Source organism: Lactuca virosa, chromosome 6 (genome assembly GCF_052849685.1).
Source record: "Lactuca virosa cultivar CGN04683 chromosome 6, Lactuca_virosa_CGN04683_v6, whole genome shotgun sequence".
Taxonomy (NCBI): domain Eukaryota; kingdom Viridiplantae; phylum Streptophyta; class Magnoliopsida; order Asterales; family Asteraceae; genus Lactuca; species Lactuca virosa.
In genome coordinates this window covers 233,776,473-233,801,813 of record NC_136431.1, presented here as the reverse complement: position 1 = coordinate 233,801,813, position 25,341 = coordinate 233,776,473, and the positions used below count along the sequence as shown (strand labels likewise).

The following is a 25,341-nucleotide window of genomic DNA, read 5'->3' as shown; positions in this document are numbered from 1 at the left end:
TCAAGTAATGTTTTATTGTATTATGTAAATCACGTATACATTAAGAGTATATATGAGATATATTTACACTCATGATCCTCTAATATAATTATATACATATCACACTTAATTGTCTAATAGCCAATGACCATATCGTGGTCTCATCATTTGTTAGGTAATGCTCGTCATAGTAGTTTGTTTAAAACATATAACAAACTAGTATTTTGCATAGTAATGTTAATAACATACCAAGTTTGATCATATGTTGATGTTGATGTTATGAATAATGTATATTTTGTGCAATGTTTTGCATGTTAGTTTTTTTATTATGAATGTTATCTACTTATTAGTCAATGACCTTATGATTCATAACAATTTGGTATGGAGCATACACAATGACCCTCTTTTTAAAGAGAACTTTCATAACGAGAGTTTCTGGATCAGCTTTCATGCACAAATTAACACCACATCGTGAATATGAGACTATACCTCATGCATTAAAATCAATGTAGACGAACCTCCATGGTCATATGGCTAAGTATAGGATTTGAACATGGATTAATATGTTACTCACCACATCTTCCACAATGTAAACAAACTGTTTGTTGTACTAAATTTTCTCTAATGAAATATGAGGAAAATGCTTAAACTCTATTTATTGTCAAATCATAATTAAGTTTAGTGAATTATGGAATCGATTCCAAAATGTGCAGGTTTACTTAATCATCCAGAATCTTTAATTTCAATAACTATAACTTCAAAAAATGTACAAACTATATATAATTCCTAATCCCACTAGTCTAAAGTTAGAGCATTTTTAACACAACATCCCTTTCCATCATTCGGGTTTATATTCTTTGAAAGATTCTTCTTGACAATTCTCTCATAAAATTTTCGACCTTTGAATTGAGGTAGTACTTGTATTTCTTCATTAACTACTACTTGATCATCAGCTTCAACTTGTACATCTTAGTCTCCTACTTAATGAACTACTTGAACTCGTGATTTTTCATCTACTTCTCGACCTCCCACTTCCATTATATTATTAAATAATACAACTTAGAATGATGAAATTTTAAATACATTTTAGATGACTTTTAATACAACAAAACATTTTCTTTATGACCAGTTTTTTTAGTTTTAACCCTTGGATTCGTTATCAACATAATATAAAAGGATCCACAGAATAATGACAAATTATATGTCAACAATATTTAAATTTTGTTTTCGATTCAAAAACATAATGAAGCTTAATACTTGAATTTATTTACAATAATGATGAATCATTAATTAAAGTTAAAGTTCTCTTTTCATTTTACAAGTGAGAATAAAAAACACTAAGATCAATTACTTATATAGTTTATATTCCCATAGTGTTGAATAAAGTTTTGATTAAATACACATGTAATGCACTAAAAATATATAGAGCTACGTGGCCTAATGTGCTTCGTATACGTGTCAAGAATAGGTCCAGGGATGCTGACTTGTGGACGTGATGAGTTATTAAGTAAGGGAGAGCCAATAGTAAGAGAATTTGACAAACTTTGGACGGTTTAAACCGGTCCCAATGTAGTATAGTATTAACGTAAATAGTATTTTAAAAATTATTGCAGTTATTAAACTATGAATATGTTTCATTGATTTTATGTTATTTACGGTTATGTCACAAGGCCATTTTAGCTATATATATATATATATATATATATATATATATATATATATATATATATATATATATATATATATATATATATATATATATATATATATATATATATAGCTAGGTTCAAATGTTTAAAGTAATTATTGTGTTATTGTATGCATAAATATGAGCCAATCAAAATTTAAAATATAAATAAATAATTAAATAAATAAATAAGGGTAATTAGGTAATTTTATAAACAACTTCCACAAATACTTTCCTACAGTTATGCTAGTTGATTTTAACCTAATTTATCCCCTTTTAATTACCACCGATCTATTTGTACATCGATGAAGGTGAGAAGGAAAGCACGAAGCGGCTGCAAGGTCCAATGGATGTCGATCGATTGCAGGGTGCTTCTTTCTCGCCCCACCTTTTCTTGTCCAATGTAATTTTTCCACAAAATCACTTCCCACCGAACCGACGATCTTCCATTTGCTTCCCTCCTTCAATCATTGATGTGTTTTCCCCTCTTTTGGATCCTCTCAATCTCCTGCCTCGCCGCCTGTTCGCCACCGCCACAACTTCCGCCAACGACAGCCACCTCTATAATCCATTACCACCACCTCTACGTACCACTCCTTAAGTCGTGCTCGGCCAAACCTAGGGTTCGTGAGCCGATGACCACCTTCACAATCGGCGTCCGTAATGTTTGGCTAGGTTCAGGGGCAGACATCGGAGTTTCAAGGAGAAGAGATGAGGGACGCTTGTTATCGCTCCTTCCTCTGTAGCAAATATGGCGAATAGACTTTGATTGGGCTGTAGAAAGAGAAGATCCAAACAAGAAACAAAAAAAAGGCGACTCTACTGCTAGCTCTTCCAAAGATACAACATCTTCATCACCATGGCCATGGCAGAACATGGTTGAAAATCTAAAATTGGCTCACCAAGAACTTTCTGCTATCATTGATCTCATTAACACTGTAAGTCATCATTAAGTTATTATCTTAACATTTTCAATTAAAATAGAAATTTCTGAATTTTACTTTATAAAATTTCTCTGTAGGTTGAAATTATTGATGCTGTCACAGTAGCTGGTATGACCAGACCAAAACAATTACCTAATGAACTTTTATCTGACCTTGCAGTATCTACAGCAACAAAACTCCAATGCTTTCGGGTATTTCTCAAACACAAAATCAAAAAACTAAAAACTTTCTTTTCTCTTTGTGTATTTCTTGTTTGATGATTCTTTTTCATTTCCGCAACTTGGGAAATACTTTAAGCAATCAGCCAAAGCATTAGAGAAACAAGTTGCAAAAGAAGCAAGATTCTATGGAGCTCTAATAAGGTCAGCTTCAGCTATCACCTATCTTTGATTTTCTTTATGATAGAATCCTAAAAATCTACATGATAATAGATTGCAGCAGAATTGGAAAGTTAAGAGACATAGAAAGGCTGCTTCTGCTGCTGGAAATGAAGGTTTCTACATTGATCTGTTTGACAATACATTATATGATCCAACAGCTATATTTCACCCTTCTTCAATGTCAACTGTTCGTGTTGAACATGATAATGCTGGAATGCTTGCTTTAAATCTTCCTTCAAAAGCATGTCATGTTCTTCAATTTGGATTTGTTGGTGATGATATTCCAAAAAGATCAAATGGAAGAACACCAAATCTATCAAATTCAGAGTTTTCTGAAGAAACAAAGAAAGAAGATGAAACTGATGATGATGATGATGATGATGGTGTCAAGAAAAGGCATTCTGATCTTCGTGAAGTTCACAGAGCTGTTTTCAATGAACAAGTAAGCTTTATAGTTTATAATCTAATGTAAATAAATCTTTTTTCTTAAAACTAATTTCTTATTAAATTTTAATTCAGGTTTTTAATTTAATAAATCAAGAAGCATTAATTCAGGTTTTTAATTTAATAAATCAAGATGAGGGACGCTTGTTATCGCTCCTTCCTCTGTAGCATAAGCACTTTGGCCAGACTTACGCAACCCTGCCACCATAGTGCTTGGAGAAGTTTGTGGATTGCTTTTGGGTGACCACTTATGCTCTTCTAGAATGCCCTAAATTCGATTTCTCAGGAAGGTTAGTAAACACCTCCGAGTAGGTAATGTAATTGTAGCTTTTTTTGATCGATTTGGGCATGATGATCGTTCCAATTTTTGTTTTAATGCATTGATTATATTCACATATCACAATGTTGCACAATTTGTCTCAATACTCTAAAACCTGGGTTGTTTGACTCTTTTCAAGTTAATTTGTTTGGTAGAAATTAATAAGCATGACAAGTTGGTCAATTTTCGGTTTCTAAACGCCCTACCATTTCAATAGTTCAACAATTTGATGGTTTTAGTTGTAATTCGAATAATATTGTTGGAAGTTTGATGTTTCATTGCACATTTAACTTGGAATTATATATAAAATTTGATCGCCTCAGATTCGATTTGATTTTGACGTGATTTTTAGTGTACAATTTAGGATTTGTTTTGATTTTAACTTGATTTTTGGCTGCATTTTATGAATTGATTTTTGCCTGCATTTTCTGATTTAACACTTCATTTATGTGGACAGTACAGGATCTTGACAAGGTTGAATTCTGAAAATGTATCAACTATGTTTATGTAGATGATTCAATGGATGATATTGGTGAGATTCAAATTCTATTGGAATGGAATCACGAATTCTAATTCTGTTGGAATGGAATCACGAATTCCAATTCTGTTAGAATCACAGAAGTTGATGCTTGAAGAACGGACCATAAAAGTGAAAGTGATTCTAAGCAACATTATTCTTTTAGAATGTATTAGTCGCTGTTAGATTTTGATGTTTTCTTTCCCGTTTTGAAAGTTTTTTTAGTTTTATTTTTTAACAATAAATGTAATTCTTAACAATTGTTACCCGTATTCTCTAAGAAATAATGTATTTTTTGTTTTTATTCTTCAATTGATTTTTCAAGAATTTGTTATTCTACAAGAAGTTTTTAAATTCATGATCAAGAAATAGGTTCAAATATATTTTTATTATTTATGGTTCAAGAATATTTTTATTTTTGAATATACTCATAAACATATTCTGTTAGAATGTCCGAATTAAAAGAATTATAATTAGTAAAATCGGATTTTTAAAATTAATATAATCTATGATCCCTTAAAAAATGAAATTTTCCTTTATTATATCTATATTATTTGACTAAATTACACTTGTAATTAATTAAGATGATATTTTTCAATTATATTTAATTCAATAATATATATTAATCACTTTCTTAAAATAAGTAAAATTGATTGGCCCATATTTATGCATACAATAACACAATAATTACTTTGAATAGAATAACCTAAGTATATATATATATATATATATATATATATATATATATATATATATATATATATATATATATATATATATATATATATATATATATATATATTCCCGTGAAATTGGTTCGTAACATTTTTTCTTTCCATTTAAACATATTTCTACTTTACAAACTTTATTCATGTATTTTATATGTTTATAGTAACTTAATAAACTGTATTAATATATTATTTAATCAAATTATATCATTTAGAAATTAAAACAAATACTTTTATTAAATAAAAATCTTACATTTTCAACATAAATCGAAAATTGTTGGAATTAGTCCTCATATGTAAATGAGCAATTTCCATATTTTGAAGTTGTTTCTAAGGGTGATTAATATATATATATATATATATATATATATATATATATATATATATATATATATATATATATATATATATATATATATATATATGGTAGTGACGTGTTAATAAAATATATTAGTGTGTCTTTCACTCATTAAAAAGTTAAAGTAATCAAGTTCTTTTAATCAATCGAATATTTATAATTGAATCGACTGAAACGTCAACATAAGATTATAAGAATATTAATAAAATAGAGAAAAAAAATACACAAACCTCAGAATGATTTTGTTATGTAAATATGAAACCTTTAACAAAAACCAGCGTTAAACCATTGATGTTTACAAGTAATATTGCATTATAGGGAGTCTAATTATACAAGAAGTATGTATAATAAAAAATTTAAGGCATGCGTTGGGGATAATCTAAAAATTCATATAGAATTTCCATAGAATTTAATATTCAACACAAACCTTTTTATTGTTAATACTAGCTCCATTGCACAAAAATATAATTATATGGATAAAATATTGTTAATTAAAAGTTCTAATATGTTGGAATGTAATCTAAGGGGTGTTTGGATATGGGTTATATATATATATATATATATATATATATATATATATATATATATATATATATATATATATATATATATAGGGCTAGGTTATAACAGTGGCCTAGTCAGGATTTTGTTTTAGGGTAGGCCAAATAATTTACAAAATATGAACGAGTAGAAAAATATTTCAAATTATAACAAAATGTAACAATATATACATTCTAAAGTAAATTGTTCATTTAAGTTGCACACAACGCTCATTTTCATTCTTACTTATTTTTGTTTTCACACTAATTCTTACTTATTTTTGTTTTCACACTAATTGTTCATTCTCACTAATTAGCATACACAATGAACAATTAGTGTAAACATGGACTAAAAAACATACAGATATAATTAAATATATAAAACAAAAGGTTCCTACTTTGCCATGTTTAAATTTACCTCATCCCAATGCCAATATCATAGTTGAAACCGATGCTAGTGATATTGGATTCGGAGGAATTCTAAAACAAAAATTTGTTAATTCAAAAGAAGAACGATTGGTTCGATATTACTCTGGTGCATGGAATGATACACAAAGAAATTATTCAACTGTCAAAAATGAAATTTTAAGCATTGTTTTATGTATTAAAAAATTTGAAGATGATTTATTTATGAAAAGTTTTTTATTAAGAATAGATTGTCAATCTGCAAAAACTATTTTAGAAAAAGATGTGAAAAATATTATTTCCAAACAAATTTTTGCTCGATGGCAAGCCCTTTTAGGTAAATTTGATTTCGAAATAGAATTCATAAAAGGCGAAAATAATTCGCTTCCTGACTTTCTTTCTCGAGAATTTTTGCAGGGAAAATGAGTTCATCGTCCTCTTCCAAACATGATGACAAGAAGCTCGTCTATCAAAAGCTTGTTCCATTTCAAAATCAAAATCGTGTTTCTCCTTTAACTCCTACTTCTAAGAATTCACAACTTTATTCTAATATCCTTCAGTCAAAACTTGTTACTCCAGAAGTTACTTCAACAAACACGATAAGCCCTTTTGTAAGACCTTTTACTCCTCAAACTCAAAATTCTGTGACTCCTAGCCCTTCTACAAAAACTCCTTATGTTCTTAATCCAAATTTCTTAAGAGTTCAAATTCTTGAAGATTTTCAAATCCATAAGTTACATCAAGGTTTTCATATTCTCACAAATCATCTTTTTGGTCAAGGGAAAACCTTTTATGTTGATTCATATAAAACTCGAGAATATTATCAAGCTATTTTGCAAGAATCTGGTTCGGTCAATTTTGTTCATCGTTCTAATTCAAAAGAAGGAAACATTGATTTTAGCAAAGCTCACATCATCAAAATCATTTCTCCAGAAAGTTGGGTTCCAAACCTTCATTCTGAAAAACCTCTTATAAGTTATCCTGCTTATCCCAGATTTTCTTACTATGATTATCAAGATGCCTGGACTAAGGCGTTCTTTATTCGGAATTATTCACACTCATGGTTTATCTTCTTTGATTTGAACTTCAATTGTGAATACCCAAGATGGTTTATCAATTGGTACAAATATATGGGAATTCTTCCAAATTGTTTACCAAAAGAAATTTACGATGGATATCTCAAATTTAAGGAATTGTTTATTCAACAAATTCCAGAATTTGAATATATGCTACAATTCACTATGATATTCAGAGTTCCATGGATAATGTCTTGGACTTTTCATTATCAAGAAGCAAAGGATTCCTCTCCTCCCTGGCTTAATCGACAATTTCGCTCAAAATGGTGGGATAAAATGAAGATTTCTCAAGCCAGTGAACAAGCAGTAATTAAATATTATCAAGAAATATATATTCAAAAACCGGAGGTTGAAGCCACTTTTATCAAAAGTCTTCCTCAAAGTGATGTGGATCTAATTTCAAGAATTAAGGATGCTGCTACCTCTTCTCCTGAAGAACTTCAAAACTTACTTCAAGAAATTCGCCAAACTCCATCAGTTTCTGACGATTCTCCAAAATCTATAAAGAATGGTTTATTTCAAGACGCTCAAGACCCTTTTGATGATCCTTATGAATAATAAGAAAGTCTTAAATTTGGTGTAATACCTTCAATGTAGGGTATTTCGTTTCTTCTATTTATCAAATCCATTATTTTCAAATACGAGTGTGTATATACTGTGTAACTATACACTATATGTATTTATAGTGTATAAAACAAATATTATCAAATTTATTATCAAAATTATTTATTCTCATCAGCAATAATATTATGGAGACAAAAAACTTTACAAGATGCTCCATAATGGATAATATGAAGACAAAAAACTTTAGAAGATGCTCTATTATGACATGCTTTATCAAAAGGTGATATTTACTGATTACAAAAAACAATTTCTTCAAAAGATGAAAATGACAACCACTTACAAATTATTGATTGGCCATTGAATCATACGGCAAGATTTCATTACAAGATTTCAAGGTTTTGAAGACTTCAAGAGCAACATAAATAGACATCATGTGTTAGAAAAGAAGGACAAACAAAAATATTCATTCTCTAAAAAATGTTCATTCTATGTCTAAAAAATCTCCAAGAGTCTCTCTTTCTACTAGCAGATGTTCAAAGTCTCTAGATTTTCAGATAATTCTTTCTCCAGATGTATGTACTGATTGTAATTCAAGCTTAATTCAAGAAGGTATTATCTAAAATATTTTATTCAATTGTTGTATTGCTTCTATTTCTCCATGATAGTTTCATTTCGAGTTGTTCTAACAATTAATTCTACAAGATTTGAAATGTTTGTTAAAATAGTAGTCGTTTTTAATAATCAAATTAATCAAATTCATGCTTGAATTATTTAATTATGTCTAACAAAATCTTGATGAATTGTATTCCTAATAGAGATATTCTTTTAAAAATACAACAAATTCAAGAATCTATAAATAATTCTGAGCAAAATCTCAAGGATTCTTACAAACCTAATAATCTAGGTACGATTTTAAACAATAATCATATTCATGATGTTAGACAATTAATAAGAGCTAGTATTAAAATTCGTTACAAGAAAATACGTTATCTAAAAGCAAAACTATTTGTATTTTAAATTATCATTTATGTCTTATAAATGCTTATAAATACTTATGATAGAAATGATATTAGAGCTAAGAAAATTTTTTGGGGTGGTTATATATACACACACCCCCCCAAGCATTGGCAAATCTATATGAGAGCCCGTGGTAGCTCTCAAATTTCATTAAGTAGCATAAATTTTTTCAGATTTTTGTAGTTCCGGTGCTACCTATGAAAATTTTATGGACTACCTTTAAAAAAATTGGGTTACTCCTAACTTATATCCAAACACAATGCAGCTCAAACTAAATGTTTAAAGAGGTCCAAAATATGTGTTGGCAGTCCAAAAATTTTAAGTCCATATTCAATCTTAAGGAAGAAAGAAGCCCAACCCATATTTTTTTTGTTTGCTACTTGATTAAATCGGATGAAGGTAATATAATGAATCAACTCTCAACTCTCGACTCTCGACTCTCAATCCTATTACTAATTTAGGCTATTTCAAATTTCCATTATTTGAATATTGTATCGAAAATTTTAAAATTTGAAATTAGGTTTATAAATTTATTTAATTAGGGACTTACTGTTTATAGTTAGTTGTTATTGTTAATAGTTGTTATTTACTGTTGCAACTTGAAATCAAGTTTTTGATGAAATCTTTTCATTATAGGATTCTATTATTATTTTTTTCAAAAGACAAAATGTTGAAGAAGACAATGGTAGAGGACCTTCTGAAATAAATAAGCCTAATGAAAGTCTACAAGTTCCACAAACTAATGAACTTACTCAAAGACCACAAGTTCCACAATCTAATGAACTAACTTTTGATTTGAATGATTTTCCTTTGGATCCAAGGGATATGCCAAAATTTACAACTTATCGTCCTAACCAAAGTGACAAAATAAGGAGGACATATTTAATTAAATGGTTTTGTCAACCAAGGGGGCATGATTTTCAATCAAAGTTATTTGGTAAGAAGTTAATGCGTTTTGTTGTAAAATGGTTTGATGAATTTTCACGGTTAGATTTGAATGTATTACACGAACACACACACACAAGGGACAATCACAAGAACATGGCTCCACATGCACACCTTACTTCCTACAAAAATAATGCATTATATGATAATTTTTAGATGGACACCTTTTCTATGGGCTTGGGCACATATCCGAAATAAACAAACATATAATAATATCCAACGATATATATATCTTTTATTTAAATTAGCTCTGATTTAACCAATTGTGCAAACATCTAGGATTTTGCATTTTGAGTAATGAGTTATGAATTTATGAATAAATGTCTAGTGATACACTTGGGTTGAATTAATCCAACTTGTTAGAGTCTGTGGGGCGCCTTTCTGCAAGTAGCTGCTTTGTTTTTTCAAGAACACCAAAGAAAATGGAGCCTCCAATACCTATCCACAACACCCTTGGCCCCATCCCCTGTGTCATCATCAACACCCTTTCCGTTATTTGTTACACATGACATAACAGAACAGAACAAGTTGTACTACATGTGCAAAAGACATAAATGCCCTTCTCATCCTTACTATCGAAAATAGCCCTAGAAAACTTTCTTAAGATGAAAGTAATCTAAAACAAATGGTGATTTTGGACAATAAATAAAAACAAACATTTACAAAAAAAAGAAAAAATTAATAAAATATACCTTTAGAAATGCAGATGGTCCTTCTTCCTTTAAAATAGTGCTCACACAGTGGGAGATACTTTTGTATTGGTTACCTGATCCCTGCAAACCATAAATACACCAAAGGTAAACATAATTCTTTAAATCTATTTTCAAGAGACCAAAATTAAAGAGGTAATTTTTTTAAAAAAAAATTTATCCATAGACCATTTTTGTTACAATTGTCTGTTAAAATAGATAGATTTATCGACTTTACCTGAACCATCAACCTAGTCTTTATTACATCGAGAGGTGTTGTTACAGCTCCTGTGATTGCACCTGTACCAAAAAAAAATCACCAAGGGTAGTTTGGTCATTTTGCACAAAAAGGTGGAGGATGACCTACTGAACTTTTCTTCAAAAAACAGCTAATTAATTACCTGCAAAAGCACCAATTACAGCGTTCTCAGGATCGCTAAGATTTCTTTTTGCCTACAAAAAGAAAAAAAAAAAAAAAAAAGGTTCACTTTCACAATATAAAAAACAAGATTGCTTGTATTGTCTCTAGATTCCTATTAAATGAAAACATTGACCAAAGTCAACTTACTGCTAATTTATAACCAATTCGAAGCTGCTCATATATGCAAAATTGGATCGCATCAAAAGGTAAGTCTCGCAAAAGAAACGAACTATACCCCTGTAATATCAAGAACACAAGTAGTTACACAGATACCAGATACCAGTACTGACAAGACATGACATGACATGACATGACAGGTTGTACTGCGTTTGGTGTGCATAGAACAGGGACCAGGAGTAATATGCCAAAAGGACAAAAATTGTAAGTTTTTGTCTCACCCAAAAAGGTGAGACAAGCCTTGTAGGTTATATTTGATATTGATGATAAGTAAGGGCATTTACGTCTTTTAATCACATACCGCAAAAAGACCTTTAAACCCCTCTTTAGCAACAATAAGACGAACAGCATCAGGTGCTGAAGCAAAATGGCCAGTCTGCATTCTTTGCTTAACAACCTAAAAAAGAATGTAAATAATTAGCATCTCAATAATTAAAAAAAAATATATAAATAAAGTGAAGAGAAAACAGTAAAATACCTCTGTTGGCACACGTATAATAGAAGAAGCAGCTCCACCAACAGCACCTGCAGTCTACATTAAGTTTAATAAGAGACAAATTATCTATACATATATACCTATGTATTTATATATAATAATTAATAATTAATAAAACCCCTCATGCAGGAAATATAGGAAATAAAAATAAGAAAAAAGATTAACAAGTACATAATTGAAGAACTCACTAGGTGGGCCAAGGCACTAAGATTTTCAGGGCAGATTTTCAGTAATTTCTGCTTTGTAGGTTCATATACACCAATAAATATTGCTGATGCACTGAAAGGATTAAAAGAATTCATCAACATTTTCCCAAAAATAGTAAAATACAAGTGTTTTAAAAGAAACCAAAAATATACAACAATCTCAAAATTAATTGAAGAAAAAAGTTAAAAAAAAATTACGGTAAAACGCCTGCAAGATTTCCAGCCAAACCAGAGTACAAACCCTTCAAGATAATTTGGCCTCCACCACGAACTATCTACCATGAAACGATGGAAATATATATAAGAACCCTAAAATGAATGAAATTAAACTGGTCATATTGGGATAAAAAAGGTTGTATAAAATTAATTTAAACAAAGTTTATAAAACATGCATGCATAAGGAAAACTTTGTTAAAGTGTATGTTGAAAAGGATGTTCTTTTGCACATACATTAGTTACATAAAAATGATTTTCAGTTGTAATGTTGTACGCTACCTGCTTGAAGGCGAGTTTTAATGGTGTCAAGTGGATATAAAGCAGATTCAACTACAACTCCTGCAGCAGCTCCAGCAACAGCACCCTCTGCAAAAAAGGAAATCTTTTTATTACATGAAATTAAACAACTGTATGTTTTTTTTTTAATTGTAATTATGCTTCAGATGATACAACATACCTAATAAAACTCGAACAAAATTGAAGGGGTTGTCTTCTTTTGTGCTGATTGATGCAACATGGTGTTTTGGGGCATCTTTAGAGATGGATATTTTGTGCTTTAAAGTATCTGAAACAGAATTCGCAAGCTCAAAACAATATGGATTAGGGATTCAATGTGAACAGTGAAAGGAGCTAAGAATTTATTGAAAAGTATTGAAAATAACTCGATGGAAAAATCCAATTTCTAACCAGAAAACTGAAGCATGTACCTTGTGACTCTATCTTAGGATTCACAGACATTGTTCCTTCAACTGCAATGCTCGATTGAATCGATGAGAGAAAATGAGAAGATATCTTCAAATTCTGCAAAAATTGTAGAAAATGATTTAACAAAACAACTAAAATATATAGATTTCAAAACAAGATTTAACCGATGAGTAGAGCTACATTACATTTGTGAGAATGATTAGAACTCAAAAACCTCGAATTTGGTGGTGTAGGGCTTAAGTAGACGAAAATGTCGACCGGGTGAACGAGGATGAACGGAAGGTTTTTGGCCAATTTTCGGCTGTGCTTGTTCCAGAACTACAACTTTCGAATCTAGAGAAGTTCCACTTTGTTGGGTTGTACAACATGCTTAAACATTTGTATATTTTTCTGTACGTTAAGAATGTAACTCTCAAACATTTTCTTTTTGGGAAAATTTCATGTCCTTATTACATTTATATCTTTTCAAAAGTTCGTAATTACATATATGTCCTTGTTAGCCTAAGTAACTCACATTTATATCCAAAATTTTATTTTAATTAGGTTTAAATCAATTTAATATTAATTTTTTTATCTAAAATTCAAAAAATACATATGATACTAAAATAGCCTTCTTGAATTAAATATGAAAACTAAACTATTTATTTACTAGAGTGCCATCGTCATCAACAATCATTATCAGCAATGCATGATCGGTTTACCTCCTATTACACCCCTCCCAAAGCTCCCAGTTTTTTCTTGCTGAAAATTCTTAAATTCTCATCTAAATTCAACAATTTCAACCAAAATATGAAAATTTCCCTTTTTATAATGGTTATTTTCGTTTTTGGTGAACCAACTACATTTTTTATAACATTGTTCATCTTCTGATGGGATTTGACCAAGTGAATCCCAATCTCAAGAAAACAGAGCAAAAATTCAAGAAAGTGGAGCACCTATCCTGTGCAACAAAATCTCAAGAAAAATGGAATAAAATCGGATTTGAATCCCCTTAAAATCAATGTCAATTGGAACCTTAGAATTGAGTGTAAATGTAATTCATAAGTCTGTTTCATTTTTTATTGTTGATTTGCTCCCCTGTTTCACAGTTAATGCTGTTAGCATCAAAACTAGCAACCGTTGCTGCTGTTAGTTTGTGTCTCGATTACACCTTTTCAAGCCAAACTCGTAGATAGGTAATTGTTTTAATTTCACTGTTGTTAAAATATTACTCACATTGGTAAATATCCAATGGCGTGAAAGAACAACAAATAAAAAGTAGGACTTATTTTGGAAAATGAAAGGAATGTGAAGCTTATTTCTGTCGTGATCATGGTTTTCATGGTTAATGTTCGTTCTCAAATAAGCAAAAAGCTAAAGATTTGTCACTTTTATATAATTTGTTGGCTTGGGTTTGCTCTTAATATTTAATTCAAGAAGGCTATTTTAGTAATATCATATGTATTTTAAAATTTTAGATAAATATTTTAATATTAAATTTATTTAAACCTAATTAAAATATAATTTTGGATATAAATGTGAGTTTAATAGGTTAACAAGGACATGTATGTAATTATGAACTTTGGAAGGATATAAACGTAATACTTCATGTTTGTAAGGACGTTTGTATGGACGTGTATGAAATTTTCCCTTTCTTTTTAGTATATCTTTTTTAAAAGACGGCACATTACTACATTTTAAACCCTACTGTCACGAACCGAGTTTTCGAAAGCTTTTATGATCGTCTAGAGAACACCGAAACGATCAAGAATACTCGAGACAACTCGATGCAAATCGAGAAAGCAACATAAGACAAGAAAAAGACTCTACGAAAATATGGAAGACCAAAGAAAGATATAGGACTTCGAAGAATTATTCGAAAGACGCTAGATTTTTGTAGAAGTCCATGGATGATTATGGAACAAGCTAGAACAATCCGGAGGACGCTAAAGGATACTAGAATAACTCAAGAGGTCTTGAAACGTCCTAGAATTCTCTAGGACATCGTAGACTGGTAGGGTATATTTTAGAACCTTGTAATTATAAAGATCATGTAGAAACAATCTAGAATAGTAAAGAAAGAACGAGATCTAGACACTTCCATTTGAGGAGGTGTAAGAACCCTATAAATCGGGGTGATGTCATTTGTAGCAAATCATTGAGTAGTTGTTGTAATCTCTTGAGTTCTTATAATACAAACATTTTTTGTATTCTCGAAGTGTTAGTCTCTTGCTTTTCAATTTCGTTAGTACATCTAAGATCATTGAAGTAGTCTGACTTAGTAAAAAAAAATTAAGTGCCACACAAGATAGACTGGTTGTGAGAGTCATCCCATGACTCTACGGTCTATGTCAACTTCTTTCTTTCTGGACCCGACCATATGGAAGTCATAAAAAGAAAAAAATTACAAACTATTCCATATAAATTTTTTCTATATACAATTATACAATAATTTATGTTTTATAAAATTATATATTAAAACATTTTAAAACATAAATTGTTGTACATGGAGAAAAATTATTATATGCGAAATTTTCAGTAAGCAGGTCGTTATAGTGATTGTTAGAACGAAGGGAAACGGAGTTCAATATGACTCTCTGGCTTGTCGATGACAAGCAAAACATCAACACATCTCTACGGAAAAGCGAAAAATAACATTGAGCTCGACACCATCATGTTGTGTCTCTTTCGTCCATCTCTTCACCCACCATGCTATTCTCTCGCTTCTCCCCTACTCCATTACCATGGTAAAAATGGCATCATCTTAGATGGAACTCGGCACCTCCATCACCTTTTTGCATTGACCTTAGATGTGATTTATAATTTTATTGATTTATTCACTAAAATCCAGAGGTTTATGAACAAGACAATCAATTTCGACTTTAACATCTCTTCGAACTCACAAGTTTGTTTGGTTTGGCAAAAAAAAAACTTCAATAAACTTTTGCAGTTTTGATTTATTCTTCATGGTGGAATACATTTATAATAGATTAAGATCTTTGCTTAATAAAGCTCGGCAATGGATCACAAGACACCTTTTTCTTAGGAGTACTAATGTTTTGCCTGTTTCTAACATAATGTTCAACCATCCACACAACAATTATAATTTTTATTGGTTAAAGTCTCGTGAGGTCATAATTTTTATTTAAGGGTTTAAGCGTTATATTTTTCGGCACTTGTCTGATTATTGCAATGTAGTTGTTGGGGTCCTTCGAATTGTTGGTCAATTGTTCTGAACTTGATTCGATTGTGTTTCTGCTGAAAATTCAAGAGGCTATATTTGTAAATTGGTAGATTGCCTTTGTCCCACATATATAGAAGGAAGAATGTTTTAATGGGTTTATAAGGCTTTCCTTGCCTTAAGCCGGCAAAGACTTTAGTGAAGGTCAAGGGGTGGGTCAAGCTCACACACGCGCCTAGTCCATTCAAGGACGCAAGACACGAGGGTCGTGAAATGGTGTGATTTAAACGCACGTTGCACAAAACATCGGGAGTTAAAGATCTTTTATTTTTAGCAGTCTTCGATTCGGACTTGGATCGAACCGGTCAGCGTGTTGACATCGGTTGAGATACTAATCCTTTATAAGTATCTAGAAACCAACCAAACACCAGGTTTGAAATTGGATGAGCTACCAGATAATGACAACGAGTATATACAACATTATAATTGCCATATGGCAGCCCGTGAGATGTCGGACGTCGTCATCGATACATTTTTTTATGATTCTAGCTTATTCGGGTTAATATAAATAGGGCATCTCAGCTCCCATTTATTGCGCACCTCCAAAAATCACACTACGACATGTGGTAATTAAGTAATAACAATTGGATTTATTTTTTGTGGCGAATCAAACATATAACTCTCAGTATATTTGTCGTCTTTTTTACTTTGGATATTACTATAAAACGTACAATTATAGTTGTTTATAAGGAACCAACAACATGCATATTAGACAAGACACTTCTAAGTTGTTTTTGAGCTAATATTGGTTTATTTTGCAACAAAGGATAAATTAATTCATCGAAGAAAAAAAAAGTCAGCTGCGTACTAGATCAAGTCCTTACAAGTGTACAGATCTTTAACATTCATATTATATTCCAATCAATAGGAAAGATGAAAGGGTCGCTTCTGATGTTTCTAGGATTCACATTCCAATCAAAACCATTTGTATGTTTATACTTGAAATGTGATGGATCTGACATTTTTGATATTATGTTAAATTTGAAAATCGAGGTGTTTATTTAAACTCTTCGAGTAATTCTCCCAAATGTTAAATCCTCATAAACACCAATTTTAATTCTCCTAAATCCTTTACCTGTTCAATTTTCCTGAAATCCTCATAAGCACCGATTTTAATCATGGAAATTGAAAGATTGGGCTGCTTCCTCAAGTGGATTGAGTAATGTTTGATTATGTCATAGAAAGATATTTGATAATGTGTAAGCTTTAGAAGTCCCTTAATTATGGTTTATAGTTCCATTTATGTGACAAAAAAATGGATTGAACTTGTTGCAACCAACATTGTATTTTCATCATTTTTAATAAAAAGATATCATTTACTGAATATTTTCTTAAACAAAATGAATGTTTGATCATTGTCAATCATTTCCAATTTTCCATCATCTCAAAATAATAAAAGCTACAATGTTCATAAAACACCCCAACACAACATACGTTGATATTTTTTCATGGAAATGTTATAGACTCTTATGCAACAATAAAACAAAAATGGCAACTAAGAAGTTGGTTACAAATCAGAAACTCCATATGGAAGAAGTGCAGCAGCTACAATCCTTCCTTCCTCATTTAGTATGTTATATGTAGATGAAGCATTCCTCTGCAACAACAAATAAATATGCATACAATACATATCATAAATCAATGTCTTGTAGCATTTAGTATTAAAAATGTTGCAAAATAAAGAAAAGATAAAGTGTTGACTGATCTTACAGAGTCAACAGCCTCTAACTTCATGCCTGTAGATCGAATGAACTTTCGTATCTCAGGATCTACAGGTTGGATATATCTTCCAGTGCCAATTATCAAAATTTCTGGAATAAAAACATAAATGATGATATGTCAACAAATCAGAGATATTTTCAAACAATAGGCAATTAATTTAGATGCAAATTAACCTAGATAAAGTATTTGTTTATGGAAGCAATTAGTTTTAACTATCTACCAAATCATCTTTCTTACCAGGTATGGGTCTCACTACTTGGAAGATGGATAGGCTGCATGTAATATGTCATTGTCAGATGGATAAAGAAGGTAATATGCAAGTCAACAGAACTTTTTCAACAAGCTCAATTAAAGAGATACAATTACAAGAATAATTTAGATGAATCAACATACCTGTCTGTAGTTATATCAGACATTTTCTTTGGACTCCAAGACAACATCAAGTTACCTACACAGAGCAAACTGCCTTCATATTGTACTCCATTAACAGTGAATCCAGAATCAGTATACCTAGAAACAGATACAACCAATCAGTGATCAACATCCATCCATAATCAAAAAATGGAGCATACATGGAATACAACAAAGATAGTTTTTAATCTTAAAAGCCAAATTAAACTCAAGATAGACAGATATTTGTAAATGGACAATCACAATACTCAAAATTTCTCTCTAACTTGTGGAATCATGATTTATCATTCATTGAACGCCTGGCCTTCCAAAGGTTTTAATATCCTGTGAATTTCAATGCTAAGATAGGGAATTACTCTTCGAGTAAATTCAAGCACAATCCTCAAGTAACACGTCTAGGTTATTTGCCAATCGCACTAAAATAGCCCATTTCAACTCATAATTGACTTGAAATAATGCTCCATGAAGAACGAAAAGGTGCAAAATGAATTAATTGAAAGGGGATTGAAGGGAACTTTTGTACCCTTGAAATCGCAATTGATCTTCAGGGACGTTGTCGATGAGATTGATTTGATCGTATAGAGAGAAAGCTCGTCTCAATGAAGGAAGTCTCTGGGGAAGTGACGGAGATTCCTTCCTTAATGCTCTCATCAGCGTTGGCAGCGTCGCCACCGCCTTCTGTCGCACCGCCATTTTTCCTGCTCTAATTTGGGGATTTTGACCTCCGGCGAAGACACCTTTTACAAATCTATCACCCACATGTGGTATTTTGCTATTTTCGTCATACTCTTTTGACTAATTTATATATTACACCCTATAATAGAGATTCGTATCTATTTTAGACATTTTACACCCTTCAAGATTTTTACCCTAAGGTCTCCATCCAAGATTTGCCTTTGTTATTTTCGAAAAACTTAAAAATGAGTATTCTTCATATATGTATTAACATGTATTAAAAACCACCATCACGGTGTTTTGTTATGAAATATTTTGAATTATAGCTAAGACTAGGTTCGAATTTTCGATACCTCAATTTAATTGAGATGACTCGTCGTTCAAACAAAACATGTATTAAAATGATTTACTATGTATAACTGATCAAAAGTAAAGATATGAAGTCGCTTTGCCAAATACAAAGACGAAGGAATGATATTTTTTTTCAAAATGATAAAATAATCATTAACACGTCGTCATAACTAGTCCTTACAAAGATGAAGTCGCTTTGCCAAATACAAAGTCGTATTAAAATGTTTGTATACATTTTTTTTGTAAAATACGTTTTTGTATACATTTTATTATAAAAACGGATTTCTATATATTTATATACTTAATAAATACCTATTTTTATAACTAGATATGTCATATACAAAAAACTTTTTATATAGAAAATATAAGATTTTTATGTGAAAATATGTTTTTTTTTTTGTATAAATATGATTTTATAAAGAAAAAACATATTAGAAACAATTCTTTGAGAAAAAAAGTTGTAAAAAAAACTAAAGTTAAAATGAATTCATAATAAAATTCTAAAATTTGGGCAAAAGGGTAAAGTTTGGACCAAATTTGTAACAAAATTTAAAATCTGGGCCAAAAGTGTAAATTTTGGACCAAATTTGTAATAAATTTTGAAATCTGGGCCAAAAATATAATTTTTGAAAGTTAGATGACCTGTTGGTCGGGTCAAATGGTTAAATTGAATACGATTACCGGTATTTGGGACTTAATTGAATAAAAAAAATATAGTGACTAAATCGATTATAAGGCCAATATGTAGGGACTTTATTGCAGTTTTCAATATATATATATATATATATATATATATATATATATATATATATATATATATATATATATATATATATAGGGTTGAGATCCGTTGAGAACTCATAGTTTCCCGAGAACCCGAGAACTAAAGGTGGAGCGTTGGATCAAGATTAACTCATTAAGGGCATGATCGTCATCATACCAATCCCATGTAATTTATTGTATTATTGGAAATATTAATAAAAAGCTCTCAAATTAACATTATAAAACAAATTTTCGGATTTTTTTTTATAAAAAAATAATTTTTGTTTTTTTTTTAAATTGCAAATTTTTTTACTTTTTTAGAAAGCATAAAATTTTAAAAAAAAAGTTAAAAAAATATATTTTTTTAAAAAACCGCATTTTTTTTAAAAACATGAAAATTTTAAAACATAGTATACCTAAAAAAAAAAGCTGGAGTATTTTTTTTTTAAAAAAACTATAGCTTATTTAACCAAAAAATTAATGTTTTAGGAGCATATCTACATATTTTTTCAAGTGCATGTATATATATTTCTTATAGTATAATACTCGTAAATAAATCATAAAAAAGCAATTTTTACTTACTAATCTATAAACACAATAGTACAAGTATTTTATTCCATACAAAATAAAATATAAAAAATAAAAAATGCTACAAAATTTCAAAGCATTTTCACGTATTTGTGTCAAAATTTCTATATTTTCTTCAATTTATCACTTTTCACCTCTTCAATTTTTTCCCAGTATTCTTCCAAATCTACAAGAAAATTAAAAAAGAATTGATTAATGCAAGAACATTCACAAAAAACATATGTATAAATCATGTAAGATTCACATATGATTATTTCATGTAAGATTCACATGTGATTATATTTTTTAAGATTCACTTGTGATTTACATTTGAATCACTTGTAATTCATATGTGATTCACTTGTGATTTAATGTGAATTACATGTTATTCATATGTGAATTACATGTGAATCATGTAATTCATATGTGATTTACATGTGAATCATGTAATTCATATGTGATTCACTTGTGATTTACATGTGATTTATACGTGAATCTCATGTGATTTACATGTGAATCATGTAATTCATATATGATTCACTTGTGATTTACATGTGAATCACATGTTATTTACATGTGAATCACTATAATAAACAACTTTTATATACAAAAATAAAATTACTTATATAATCTTCAATAATATTTTAATGTTTTTAAATAATTTCAAACTTCAATTAGATTCTTCTTTTTATTTTCCAAAAATAACAAAAATATTAGTTACACTAATTGAAATACATAAATGTAGTCATGTATCTTTATTTGATTAAAAGTTTAGTTTCAAAAATAACTTTTTTATGTTTTCTAATTACCTTCCTCATTCCATTCCTTTGTGATTATATTTCATCCCTTTGTGATTCTATTCCATCATATATACCAAACACTAATAAGTAAATTTTATTAAAAAAAAAAGATACCTTTGACGATCATAATCCCGAGCACGTTCCCTTGAGCGTGATCTGGGTCATTCTCATTCTACTGTATGTAAAGACTAAATCATAATCTCATTCTATACAGATTAGAGATAACACTTGAATTGAAAACTGAATGGAAAGAAAAACTTATGAAAGATGAGAGATGTCTAAAGGGTGAATTGAGCGCATCCTGAGTTGTTCATTGTTGCATGTGTAATCATAGAAAAGAGAAAGTGCAAAGTAATAAAAGACAAGATTGCGGTCAAGTGGGTATGTGTTTAACCATAATTGATCCCTGAAGCATATTCCGGTCATGTCTGTCTCTGGTGGAAGCGGAGCTGCTGGAGCATTTCCATCTTCAGGTCCTAAGTTTGGTGGCAACATGGGTGTAGCCGTCATTTCAACTCCAAGCTTTATTAATGGACTTACACTCTACTCTACTGCAAGAAGAACATAAAGAATATCAACACATATATGATAATTATTAACTTGAAAACCATTACACCCTAGAGCAAGAGCTCCAGACATATATGTTCAGTAAGATCATTTCAAGAAGGTAAACAAACATGTGAGAGAAGATATGACTATTAATCCTACCCCGATCAAACAGAACTACATATGGACAAAACATCAAACACCTTCTGGGCATTCCAGAAAAAAACAATTTGAATTCGTCACCAACAGGTCAACATCAGCAAATCCTGAGGAAAACGATGATAACCACCATATCAGTTACTCCAGTTGGATTCATCAGCAAGAATTTGAATTGTTTATGAAATGAGTTGAGGTGGATATAAGTGATTAATTAGATAGCCTTCACATCTCACTGTCACCCTCACCCTCGTATGGTAACCAAAACATACTAAATTAAAGCAGATGTTGGAATAACTGAGATCAAAATATAAAAGCAACATGAAACATTAGAATCTAACCGTACACCGATGATTGATCTCGACGATTACAAGGTCACAGGAGCTGATAAAAAATTTGATTTCAAATTTCAGGCATACAGGGACATTAGAGATAACTGTTTATGAGAAAACATCTCGCCGGAACCCTAGAACAACTTTCACCTTCATCTCCTTTCGATCTTCAACACATCAAGTGAAATTTGATATTGAATCCATAAGGAGACAGACTCATGACCGATGTCAGGCACTGAAGGGCGGAGGCGATGATAAATTAATGATCTAGAGAATCAGGAGAGCAGATGAGATGGGTCCAGATATGGAAGTGGTGAGGAAACATCGTATAAGACATCAACGATGAGGTGAGGCGACGATGTAAGGAGATCTCTCACCGCATGCAACATCGGGGTCATCAATTCTATCGGAATTTGGTCGTGATTAGAAGGCAGGGTAGAGGGAGAAAGGGAGAGATCGTTGAAGATCTACAGGTGTGACATTGGTTTTTAAGAGAGAGAAATAGTTTGGATGTATTTCAATGCCGATAACACCCCTGGCTAAGAAAAACATAGATACCCCCGTCTCTTTTTTTCACAGTTATTTACAAAGCTGCCATTAGAAATCACAGCCTTCCATTTTTTTGATCTAATGGTCTAAAATTAGTTCTCGGGTTATCGGAAAACTATAGGTTCTCAAATGATCCTTCCTCTCTCTCTCTCTCTCTCTCTCTCTCTCTCTCTCTATATATATATATATATATATATATATATATATATATATATATATAGTTTTTTTTAGATTGTAATATTTGGGAAAGTTTATAAACTATATCTTAAAAAAAGCTAATTAGGGTAGTGTTTCAACTAGCTTATTTTTCTTTTTAAAATTTTTTCCAAATATGCTCATTATTAAATAATTGTAAAAAAATTCTTTTAAATACCCTTTTTACGTCATTATATATCTCATCACTAGCTTATAAGATAGTTTATTTTCGAACTTTATATAGATTGTAATATTTGACAAATCAAAATGTAACTTATAAGTTAGCTATTTAAAGTAGCGTTTCAACAAGCGTTGAAACTTATTGTGTTTTTCTGAAAATCTTCCAAATATGCTCATTACTAAATAACTATAAAAAGTTATTCCTTTGCATACATTTTTACGTCTTTCAACTAGCTTATTGGCTCGTTTTTACCAAATATATTTTTAATCAACTATTAACTAGCTTTTCAGCTACTCTTTCAAACATAACCTTAAAGTCGATCTTTACCACAAATGATTTTTGGGCTAATAATAGTTTAATTGACATTTTCATGTATATGTTGTAAATTGTAACATCCTTAATTTATAACATCCTTAATTTGAGATATAAGAAATGGGACATAAAGTTGTAACATAAACGAATGTATAAAACAAAAATAAATTTTACATATCTGGCAAATGAAACATTATTTAAGATGAACTACCGATGCCATTGCAACAGATGCCAATCGTTAGTTTGAATTTCGGATGGACTCTTGTATTGAGAGGTCATTCAAATAATGGATAGAATTTAACATTTTTTATGTAAGATTTAAATATTTTAAACCTATTTGTGAAAAAGTTGAGTAAATTTTTTGAAGAACACATTCAACCGTTCCACAAGTCAGCACCAAGAAGCTATTGTCGTAGTTTGTATGCATTTTCACTAATAAAATGAAATGTTTTCGGTTTGTACACTTCAAATTCATACCTTAGCAAGTAGGCTAAAGATACTTTCTTGAATTATAATTTTTGTTGTACTTAATTCTTTGAGATTTTATTGCCTATGGAGTTACTCCGATACATAAATTGAACAACTCATTGCTAGGGCTGCACCCAGGCCCAATATCAACACAACTCATATCAGATATAACTACAGCTTTTGTGGGCCAAAATTTTGGGCCATAGCACTTCACCATTTAGTCCAAACCCGAGTTTGGTGTTTTCTTCTACCAAATACCAAGTAATCTCCTACAATTTTATAATTTGGTAGAGATAATTCGTCTTTGATATAGTACTAATATATTGACTTTTTTGTGACCAATTTCACTCCATGTTATCACCTTACACTCAGATTATCTACCCATTATCTCCGTTCATTTTAGCATATTCTTGTAGGTTGTAACTTCTTACTTCGATGAAATGGCACATATGTCTTTGCAAAAAAACCATCACATTTGAAAAAAAAAAAATCGGTAAAAAACTGCTAAAAAAGCCAAGTCGAAAAATTCAAAAAATAAAAGGTTTTTTTCATGATAAAATTAAAGTCGAGCTTTAACAAAAATACACAATATATAAAGTGTTTTATGATATTAACCCTTAAGGATAATCTAAATAAATGACATTTCAAGTTTAAGCGAAATGAAAATTCCTTAGAACTATACTTGTGTGTAAAAGAGTAACCATATGATGGCTAAAAATAAGTAATGGCCCAAAATTAGCATTAGAAAAGTTATGTTTAGAAGGTGCCCCATACTTCGCCTTAAGCACACATTATCTTAAGAAGGCAGCTTAAAGGTTAGAAGGTGCCCAAAGAAAAATCCTAGGCAGATTTTGCATTAGTCAATTTCATGCTCCTTATATTAATCTCTTAACGTTGCATATGTTTTTCCATTATACGTGTTGTCCGAAAATCTATTTAGGTTTCAAGTGACTGTCTCTCGAGCCCGCGAAGGGGTGCGTCTCCCTTGATCTTATCATTCAGTATGTTTATGACCAGGATAGCTTAATATATGTATGCACTCAACATTCCCTGACATGTATTAGATCATAGTTTAAATTATCTTTTGCACCCGTATACATTTTGATTACCCAATATGACATGTTGACAATAAAATCACTGAATAGTCTTGTCTTCCTTTTAACTATGGTTTCCGTGTACATTCAGTATCAAAATAATTAAAATTCAGTAAATGATCAATATAACATATAACTCTTATAAAGTACTAGATTCCCCTTTCCTTACTATGTACCTCATAGTATAT

At 30.5% G+C, this 25,341-nt stretch overlaps 3 protein-coding genes across 3 annotated transcripts; 1 reads left to right on the top strand and 2 right to left on the bottom strand.

Annotated features, from left to right (window-relative positions):
- Positions 1–2,301: 2,301 nt before the first annotated feature.
- Positions 2,302–4,239, top strand: LOC145122382 (mediator of RNA polymerase II transcription subunit 17-like). Its single transcript, XM_079057988.1, has 7 exons — positions 2,302–2,331; positions 2,413–2,604; positions 2,688–2,800; positions 2,886–2,972; positions 3,042–3,432; positions 3,510–3,545; positions 4,216–4,239. Exons 1-7 carry the CDS (start codon positions 2,302–2,304, stop codon positions 4,237–4,239), a joined length of 873 nt encoding a protein of 290 aa, XP_078914114.1.
- Positions 4,240–10,088: 5,849 nt separating this feature from the next.
- Positions 10,089–13,233, bottom strand: LOC145118579 (S-adenosylmethionine carrier 1, chloroplastic/mitochondrial-like). Its single transcript, XM_079054275.1, has 13 exons — positions 12,998–13,233; positions 12,815–12,908; positions 12,565–12,672; positions 12,387–12,473; positions 12,090–12,162; positions 11,874–11,964; positions 11,668–11,721; positions 11,491–11,586; positions 11,160–11,249; positions 10,993–11,044; positions 10,830–10,891; positions 10,595–10,675; positions 10,089–10,368 (listed from the first exon to the last, which is right to left on the bottom strand). The coding sequence occupies exons 2-13, from the start codon at positions 12,843–12,845 to the stop codon at positions 10,249–10,251; spliced, it is 945 nt and encodes a 314-aa protein (XP_078910401.1). The 5' UTR covers positions 12,846–12,908; positions 12,998–13,233; the 3' UTR covers positions 10,089–10,248.
- Positions 13,234–17,379: 4,146 nt separating this feature from the next.
- On the bottom strand, positions 17,380–18,941 carry LOC145120161 (uncharacterized). The gene is made up of 5 exons (XM_079055969.1): positions 18,689–18,941; positions 18,148–18,264; positions 17,992–18,026; positions 17,743–17,843; positions 17,380–17,629 (listed from the first exon to the last, which is right to left on the bottom strand). The coding sequence occupies exons 1-5, from the start codon at positions 18,856–18,858 to the stop codon at positions 17,540–17,542; spliced, it is 513 nt and encodes a 170-aa protein (XP_078912095.1). The 5' UTR covers positions 18,859–18,941; the 3' UTR covers positions 17,380–17,539.
- Positions 18,942–25,341: the final 6,400 nt, after the last annotated feature.